The sequence below is a fragment of the Solanum pennellii genome, chromosome 6, assembly GCF_001406875.1.
Source record: "Solanum pennellii chromosome 6, SPENNV200".
In the NCBI taxonomy this organism is placed as follows: domain Eukaryota; kingdom Viridiplantae; phylum Streptophyta; class Magnoliopsida; order Solanales; family Solanaceae; genus Solanum; species Solanum pennellii.
Window position 1 is genome coordinate 54,273,179 of NC_028642.1, and position 9,902 is coordinate 54,283,080.

Consider the following 9,902-nt stretch of genomic DNA (forward strand, 5'->3'; position numbering starts at 1 on the left):
ACTAAGCTATTTTTAAAACCAAAAAAATCGCTCAGTTTTGTCTAAGTATCATAAAAAGTCACTCAACTATTATGTATAACAAACAACTGAACCAAATTTTCCCAAGTGTCATATAAAGATATTAAATAGTTTCTTTTCAAATTAATTTTGTTCCCTTAACTCTTTATTTGTTCTTCCCTACATTGATGAATCAAACTGTTAGCTTCTGGTGGGAATTTATGAAAGATCAATTGGTGGCTAAAACATCACCCATATTTTGAGATATTTCTTGTAAGCACAGCCCTAATAGCATGTTAGCCCAAAATATAATACAACGCTTTACCCTCAAAGTGGAACTTCCCAGCACCAATCTAATTTACTCAAGCCCTTAAATGGGTAGTGATGGGAAACCAAAAAAATTGAACTAATCCATTCAACAGCAGGTTAAAGAAATTTCCTCAAATATATTGAGAAGACACCATCACACACCAGAGCAAAGAAGCCAAACTTCTTTAATCAATGAATAGAGAGAAGCAGTACAAAAATCAGATGCTGCTAAACCATGAAATAAAAACTCTTGAGAATATGGATAATGAATGCTGTTATAGCTTAATATTCATTCTTGGTCAATTGTAACATATATAATGTAGTCAAGACATGAAAGCAGGAAAAGATGAACCAAGAATTCAAAGCAAAAAAATGTATAAAATATATAAGGCACTTTTAAACGCTGAAGATGTTACTACTATGAACTTGTCGCTCCAGAGGTAACTCACACTCATTATGTCTTCATTCTATCACCCACTCACCAGTTAAGTAGCACTAGTCATACTTGCTCCCACATCAAACAGTGTATGACTGCTGAATTGTCTCTATGTCAAGACCCTTCAACTTCACCACTGATTCCACGTGACCTTTAAGTGTGTGCAGCTCACGTTGCCTGCAATGAAAAATGTAGTGTTCAATTTCCAAGAAGTCACGAAAACTCAACATGTGTTTAGCCGAAGAAAGCTTAGTAAAGATAAAGTGAAGCAAGCAATGGATATGGGATGTTGTAGCATGGCCATATGAGTAAAGGGAGAAGGATGAAATGCCCACAAATGCAAGTTCAACTTCACACTCAACTAGAAACATAAACAGAATCCACTATACTTCTGTTATCAAAAAAAATAACAATTCAAAATGACAATCTTTACCTAGCAATTTCAGCTCTCCTCTTTGCTTCCTCAGCTAACTGATTAAGCTCATTGAAATTGGTAGCTTCACTAAACAATTTGGTGTCAGGAACTTGCAGCCCATGAAGGGTCCTCTGTGCGTGGGCCCATTGAAGCTCACGTTGTTCTTTTCCGAAATCCTTCTTCCTGGTGAAAGCAATCTGTAATACAAAGAAACCCGTCACATACCGTTAGCATGAGAATGAATATATATCATATATGTATATCTCTACTGTATCACATACCCTTTGCTCAAGAACAAGATCCCAGGCCCTTCCACTGAGAGCATATCTGATTAAGAACTTGATGATATCAAGCGGGAAGTAGAATACTAAATTGTAGAGCCAGATCACTCCTGCCCAACCCCAGCCAATTCCTTCGATCGCAGCAAAGCTCCAACTTGCATAAACAGCAATCAAGGTGGCAACCTGTTCAAAAATTAGCAACCAAACATTATAGATTGATGAAGTTGTGGAAAGTTTGCCAGAATGAATGAGCATATGGCTTACCAGTTGAGCAATCAGAAAAGCAACCACAAGCAACAAACCAGGACGCTCAACAAACGACCAACTTCGAGATCTTGTAACAAATATCAGGGCCTGACTGATAGTGCTCACTTGAAGGTAAATTGCTGATGCAAGTTTCCTGAAGTCATCAGTTGCTGTCCTCTGAAGTGTTGATACCCCAAATACACGCTGGAAAATCACCAAACTGAGTGAGATTACAAACTAAGAACAGTTCATAATTAACGCCAGTTCAACTTTCAACAATCCAAACAGCAAAGTCAACAGATCATTTAGTTTAATATACAGTTAGTTATCATAACAACACTATTATCAAAGTTCTGCTGCACTGGTAAGATGAAAGTCCATAGTTTTTCATAGATAAAAGATGACCAGTCTGTGCGGCCAAACATTCTTTCATTAGTTCTTATTATATAATACATGACCAGTCTGTGCGGCCAAACATTCTTTCATTAGTTCTTATTATATAATACATAACCAGTCTGTGCGGCCAAACATTCCTTCATTAGTTCTTATTACATAATACATAACAGCTACATCTCAAACTACCTGTATCTTTTTTGTGAATATTGTGTCTGTTCATTGTCATGTCAAAACTGAACAAATTTATTGATATTATACAGGAAACTCATATGCTCACCGGGAAGAAATCTGTCTCATATGCTGCCCAAAAGAAAATGACTGTCATCATTGCCAAGTAGCCACCAAGAACAACCCCAGTAGTGAAAATCTCAGCCAGCTTCCAACTATCAGGCAGAGGAGATGGTTTGACCCTATCCTTTGATATTGTCATAATGGTACCTGAGATCATAACATTAGAAGTGAGACGTAGAAAAGACACTAGAACGGCAAGAGAACTAACTAAACACTGCAGTGGCAGATCATACTAAACTTTATAGAAGAGCTTTCGATGAAATGAAAAATGATATTGTACATGAGAGGAGTAGCCTCTTATTCCTGTTTCTCTTTGGTGCATCCATGGGGTTCCGATTTGAATTGAAGATTGGATGTCTTTTGTAGAATATCATTTTTTCTTTCATAGGTTCTTTACTTTTCTTATACCACATGAATGCAGGTGTTATTCCCAACATAATAAATTACTATGAACCGGATGGGGGAATAATTAATTGGAAAAATATCACATGTTAGTATGTTTACTTTAGGTCCTATACTCTCTATGATCTTTTATTCATGTCAGAGATTTATAAGCCATTAGAAAATATAGAGAACTTCTAGCGCTTTTTAATTCTAATTTTGTATAATACAAGCATGTTTCATTTCAATACTCTCAAATTTCATCTTACAGAAAAATTAGTGGTTTATTAAAATGACGGAATGTTTAAACTAAACATTGTCTATGTTACTATTGGTGAAAAGGACCAACCGTCATTGAGGATTGCAATGATAAGCACCATGAAAGGTGGAAAGTCAAACTTCCAGATAAGGGCCAGAAGCATAAAACCAAGCTGTAACAAAAATAGAAGAAGAATGTCAAAATATCATTTAAGAATCATAAAATTAAAGAGAAAAGAAGCAGCAGCAGCCAAAAAACATACCACAATACGGATTGTGATGGAAACAGCATATATCTGTCGATGAAAAAAAAAGACAGATAAATTATCAATATCGTGCATCAGAGACAGATTGTAAGTGCATTAAGCTCATTCAGGAATACACTATCCTCAAAATAACAGATGCTATGATATACCAAAAAAGTAGGATGTATAAGGATTTAAATATACGCCTCTAGTAAACCAACAAGAAAAATATATACCGTGTAGTTTTTCATCCTTTGAAAGATTGCTCGACTAGTCAGAACAGCACTAATGATGACACTGAGACCAGGTTCAGTAAGAACAATGTCAGAAGCACTACGAGCAGCATCAGTGGCATCATCAACAGCTATCCCAATATCAGCCTTTTTTAAAGCAGGAGCGTCATTGACTCCATCTCCAGTCATTCCACAGATATGCTTCCTAGCTTGCAAGCGTTTTACAATCTCATATTTGTGCTCTAAGGCAATGAGCAAGACAAGGTATCAGTAAAGACGAACATTCCGATAAACAAGTACCCTATTGAATACCCAAAAGTAGAGAAGTAAAAGAATTTTCTGAGAGGGATATACCAGGGAATACTCCAGCAAAACCATCAGCCTTTTCTATCAGTTCATCAATTGGTAAAGAAGCAATCGATTCATCCTTAGTCTGCCCCAACAGAGCAGATGAAGGGTACATGTTGGTTCCCATTCCCAGACGACGCCCTGTTTCTTTTCCTATAGCCAGTTGATCCCCTGCCAAAAGAACAGACATCAATAAATTTAAGTCGGCACATAAACATGTCGAACTTTGATGTAGCAAAAGACGCAGTACCAGTAAGATGATACATGTCCAAATTACATCTGAGCTTTTTACAGCAAAAAGCAATATCTTGGTAAAACACAAGTTGACAGACACAAAGTAATAGTCTTTAAATTCAATTGTGAAAGCCTGAAATCCTTATCAACACAATAAATGAAAATGCCAAGCGACGGGCAGAGACATCACTTTAAGTCAATAAGACCAGGTGGTGCCTCTAAAATGAGCCATAACCCAGTACCACTATAATATTGTCCTCACCAAAAATCAAAAACAAAAAGGCACAGTCCCAATATCGGAACGAATCAAAAGTAGTCTTTGATGCAACAGCCAACAAGCTAAGTGTACAAAGAAATAGTAGCAGACTGCATTACCATCTCAAGTTGGTGATAATTTTGGAAACCTCTACTCACTGGATACATTTTTCCTTTCTCTTCCTTTTATTAAGGGGTTGGGTAGCATTACTACCAAGTTGCCAATATAGCATGCAGTCTATTTGCCAATAATTTTTCAATATATTGATCATAAAAAATGAAAAAATTAGAAATACCTGTGATCATTTTAACATTCACTCCAAGATTCAAAGCCCTCCTTATAGTCTCAGCACTGTCGTGTCTTGGAGGATCAAACAAAGGCAGGAGACCAATGAATTGCCATGGTCCTCCGGAACTCTCCTTCCTTCCCTCTGGAACTTCCTGCATGGAAAGTTAGGGTATATGTGATTAAGCAAAATAAAGCTCTATTTTTTTGACACAATGATAGAACTTGGAGACAGAGATAATTAATCCCTCCTCTCCACTATAATAGTATAGGTTATATGCTTAAGCTGCAACATAATTGATTCTTTCAATTTATATATGACATGATGAGTTCCACAGATGATAAAAGGAAAGCAAAATACCTGGTAGGCCACACCAAGTGAGCGCAAACCCCTCTCAGCAAACTTATCAATCACTGCATGAACTCTACGTTCTATGTCTGACTTGTTGTGTGCAAGATTTAGGATCTAATCCAAATTGCAGTGATTGGTTAGAAAATGCAATCACAGAAAGTAAAAGCAAGCAAAGAAGGACTACTTAGATGATCACAGTCATACCTGCTCTGGAGCCCCTTTGCTGACCCTGTGCATTTTTCCTTCACCATCAAGATAAGTAAGCGCTGTACGCTTGTCAGTTGGATTGAAAGGAAGAAAGTGTATTTCACGAATGCCAGCACGAGCCTGCATTAATGGCAGCATTAGAACAGTTCTCTAGCTAAAATGGATGCACCAATCACACAGTCATGCGATTCTAAAGTTACCTCCTTCGGGTCAGACAACATCCCAACGATAGCAGTGTCAATGGCATCCTGGTTCTCTGTACGAGACGCTCGAGCTGCCATCAGAACGACAGTATCTGCGTCAACACCTTTGGCAAAAACCTGATAATTTAGCAGGAACAAACAAGAAAATCAGAGTCGGTGTGGAATAAGGAATAAACACAACAGTGAACTCTTATTCTCACCTCAACAAGGTTTTTGTCAACAGTAAGCTTGTTTAGTGTAAGGGTCCCTGTCTTGTCACTACAAAGCACGTCCATACCAGCCATCTCCTCAATAGCTGTCATTCTTTTCGTAATAGCACCCTGAATAGTTAAAATGATGAGATATGCAATAGCTTATCAGAACTGTTGAACTACAATAACTCACGATTGAAGACATGCTGAAACACTACATCCTAAGATCAAGATGCTAACTAACAGACCTGTTGAGCGAGCCGATGAGATCCAATTGCCATTGTGACTGAAAGAACCGTTGGCATGGCAATTGGAATTCCACCAATGAGAAGGACAAGAAGATTGTCAATCCCAGGGCGATATTTGCGGTGTTGGATAGGGTACATCACAATGATCTCTATTATCATCCCCACTGCAATAGAACAGATGCAGAAGTTTCCAATAGCAGTCAAAACCTGATAGAGACATCAACAACATTGAATGTGAGATTTAAAAGAATGAGATTATCAACTAATATTCAAAACAAATAAGACAATACAAGTTCAACTTGCCTTTTGGAAGTGTCCCACTTGGTTTGTACTGTCAACAAGGTGTGCAGCCTTCCCAAAAAAGGTATGAACCCCAGTGGCGATGACGACAGCTTCTATCTCTCCCTGCTTACAGGTAGAACCAGAGTAGACACCATCTCCAGGACCTTTAGTTACAGGAAGAGATTCACCAGTCAAAGCAGACTGCAAGTAATAGATAATATCAGTGCCACAGTTAAACAAAATATTGAATGCAGAGAGCAACCACTTATTAAATCGTAAAAACTTAATCACCTGGTCAATTTTCAGCGGATCACCTTCAAGAAGACGAGCATCTGCAGGAATAATATCTCCCAGTTTAATACTGATAATGTCCCCAGGAACAAGAACAGCAGCATCTTCTTCATTCCATTTTCCATCTCGAAGAACCTGCATATATCACAAGAGCAAACAATTAAGACAACTTTCCATTAGTTTCTCAACCTCATACTTCCCATCAAAATTATGAAAGTTAACAACTTTCACATGCTGTCTAATAGCAATTGAATAACAGATGATGGTTGGTGAATCTAGAACCTTGGCTTTAGGAGCGAGACGAGCCATGAGAGCAGCTGCTGCATTGCCAGCATTGTTCTCCTCAATAAAACTAATTGTTGAGTTAATCACTAGCAAGGTAATAATACCCACAAAATCTTGCCAATCCGGAGGCTTTCCCTACAAAATTCGACATATATTCAGTTAAGTCAAAAGAACCAGCATATTGTCCAATATAAAGGTAAATCAGCTTGTTAGCACTTACTCCTCCATTTGCAAGAGCAATTGCCATAATAGCAGCAGCTTCCATAACCCATGAGAGGGGGTTCCACATAAACCCCAGAAATTTCAAGAATTTGCTCTCCTATAACACAGCAAACAATAACATTCAACAATGATAACAGTTCACTTTTAACTTTCACGTCAAAAACTTAAGCATCAAATTCTCCATCAATTCAGCTTAGTTCAACTAAAGACATCTAATTTTCAGCTAAAAAGAGTCCATTCAAAGTTCAAACAAGACAGACAAGATATCCAAAGAAACCAAAAGGAGAAAAGAGGAAACATTTCAGCAACAAAAAAAAGAAAACTAACCCATCAAAGTACCAAATCAAAAAAGGAAGAGAATATACAGAGATTCAGTTCAAAGTGGACCAGCAGGGGAATCAAAAAAACAATAAAAGGAACAATTCTACAAAAAAGAAAAAAAAAAGAGTAATAATCACCACACCTTCTTCTCCTCTAGTTTGTTGTACCCAAAAATTGCCAACCTTTCTTGGGCAGCTGTACCAGTAAGACCCTCTTTGGTACATCTCAAATTTTCAAAAACTTCTTCAATGGGTATATTCTCCTGCAATTACAACACCAACAAAAAAAGGAAACAAACCCATTAAAACCAACAAAATATAAGTTCAAAAATTTGATCTTTTTAGTCAGATCCATTACCAAATCCACAGTCTCCTTTAATACAGCATCTAACACCTCAGGTTTCTCCCCCATCTTGCTCAATTTCCTCTCTTCCTATTTCAAGATTCAACACAATTTTATTATATTACATCAATAAGTTACTAAAAAAATCACCCATTAAAGAAAAAAACAAGATAACTGAGCTGAGTTAAAAGAGTATGAAGAGAAGCAACAACTGCCCACCAAAGAAAGATAGGATTTTTTTGGGTCCAGAAATAAGATTGGTAAATCGCCCACCAAATCCAAAACAGAGTGTGGAAGACTACTATATAACAGGCTCCTACCCTGTTATGTTATTACTGTATTCTCCGTTTCGAAATATTTGTCATAATTTTTTTCCTCGAAAAACTAAATAATTCTAGTTATAATTAATATTGTTACATTTTATTTTTTCCGAAAGTCAAATCATATAATTTTTGATAAATACTATCATAATTTCACTTTAAGTATTTTTGACCGATATAATTATTATTTTCGAAAGTCAAATCATGACGAGTACTATCATAATTTCAATTTTAAGTTTGAAAGTTAAATCATATAATATTGACCGATATTTTAAGATATAATTTTTTATAAATGTTGTCTTAATTTACATTTTGAATTTGGAAGTTAAACACTACGTTGATCAATGTATAATTTTTTCATTATATGGATAATAATAAAAATGTAATTATAATACTTTTGTATAAATTTTTGTTAAAAAGCACATTTTCCTTTCTTTTTAAATTTTATTTATACTAAATTCTAACTTTAACTGCATTATTTTCTTTCACTAAAATAAACTTCGCTTTATTTTACTTTTTCCACTAAAAGAAGTAATACAGTTTTTTTGTCTACATAAAAGAGATTCTGTTGTCTCAGTTAGTGAGTGACCATTTGGAGTAACATAAAATAATTAAGTCACAAATTTCGTTTAAAACATTTATAATTAATTATATAATATAATATTTCGATAAAAAATATTTTAACCGATGACGATCGGTGTAATAATAATAAGGGGTGTGCCTGCACATGCTCATGTGCCCCCCCACCCACACAAACAAGTACCATACTTCTTTTAGTAGTCTTTTTTATTTTATTTTATTTTATTTTTTTATTTGATTTAATTAAAATTTTGTGATTTTATTTGTGAATAAGAAGAAAGACAAATAAATATCTTCTTGTTTACAAAAATAAAATATTTTCTTTTTTTTTTAATAAAAAGACAGTCAACTTCCCTAATGCACGTTACTTAGTTGTACTACACAAACTTCTTTGACGTATAAGCTGGTCACAGTCTATTTTGATTCAGATTATAATATTTTTATAAAAAAAATAATCAAAAAGGTAATTAAACTAATAATAGTAATAGTATTTTTTATTGGATTTTTTCAACATTATGTTATTTTTTTATTATTTTGTTGTGGACTGATATATTTGCATATAATAAAAAAATACTTTAAGCCTGCAAGTTGACACATTCCTTCAACCAGTAGACCACCTAGCCAGTTTATTTTCACCTCTCTAAGCAATTTTTATTTATTTATTTTATTCGATATTCAGTATTCACTAGCACGATCAAATTTAAATTTCCATGGAAAAGTTTCATATTAAGGATAAAATGTTTTATGACAAAACTGACTATGTACTCGAGGCCTTCGAACTCGAGATCTTTAATCAAAGATAAAGGGAAAATGCATAACTATCCCTCAGCCTATATCGAAAATTCTAGAGACACACTTATACGATACTAAGGTTCTATTACCTCTCTGAACTTATTTTAAAATAATTTTCTACCATTTTTCGGCCTACGTGGCACTAGCTTGAAAACAATGTCAACACACGCTGGGCCTATAAGATAGTATCACGTAGGTCGAAAAGGGGTAGAAAATTATTTATAAAATAAGTTCAGGGGGTAATAGGACCTTAGTATGGTGTCTCTGAGACTTTGCGCATAGGTTGAGAGGTTACTTGTGCATTTTCCCCAAAAATAAAATAAGTACTTATGATCACTCTATCACAACTGTTGTTGACACCTTCTTAAGAAATTTTATTGTTTGTTAGACGGCCGAAGGATTATATATTATTTTTTGCAAATAAATAATAGTTTATTTCATCAATTAAATTAATGATATAATCATTTTTTATACTGACAAATTCAGGTAAATAATAACAATATAATCCAATTTCAACTATGCTCTAATTCTTATGCATACAAACTTTGTGTTTGTTAAGCCGGACAAAGAATTAATTACGAATTCTATTTTAGACTATGCTTTTAAATGTTTTTGTTTTTTCGTAAATTTTATACATAATTAAACGTAATCCGTAA

The 9,902-nt window shown here is 35.0% G+C and overlaps 1 protein-coding gene across 1 annotated transcript; it reads right to left on the minus strand.

The window, feature by feature from the left end:
- Nucleotides 1-563: 563 nt before the first annotated feature.
- On the minus strand, nt 564-7,919 carry LOC107022974 (plasma membrane ATPase 2). The gene is made up of 22 exons (XM_015223531.2): nt 7,775-7,919; nt 7,571-7,645; nt 7,356-7,475; nt 6,891-6,989; nt 6,668-6,805; nt 6,386-6,520; nt 6,116-6,295; nt 5,813-6,019; nt 5,574-5,693; nt 5,371-5,490; nt 5,168-5,290; nt 4,973-5,077; nt 4,622-4,766; nt 3,843-4,007; nt 3,492-3,730; nt 3,274-3,306; nt 3,102-3,183; nt 2,358-2,518; nt 1,703-1,888; nt 1,439-1,621; nt 1,176-1,354; nt 564-919 (listed from the first exon to the last, which is right to left on the minus strand). The coding sequence occupies exons 2-22, from the start codon at nt 7,622-7,624 to the stop codon at nt 823-825; spliced, it is 2,871 nt and encodes a 956-aa protein (XP_015079017.1). The 5' UTR covers nt 7,625-7,645; nt 7,775-7,919; the 3' UTR covers nt 564-822.
- Between the last annotated feature and the right edge of the window lie 1,983 nt (nt 7,920-9,902).

What these genes read in the sequence shown, in the direction of transcription:
- LOC107022974 (XM_015223531.2), bottom strand. Translation starts at nt 7,624, where the DNA reads ATGGGGGAGAAACCTGAGGTGTTAGATGCTGTATTAAAGGAGACTGTG. An exon ending in TTGACAAAAACCTTGTTGAG is followed by an intron (nt 5,491 to 5,573) that starts GTGAGAATAAGA and finishes CTAAATTATCAG; the next exon opens with GTTTTTGCCAAAGGTGTTGA. An exon ending in CATTGCAATCCTCAATGACG is followed by an intron (nt 2,519 to 3,101) that starts GTTGGTCCTTTT and finishes TTATGATCTCAG; the next exon opens with GTACCATTATGACAATATCA.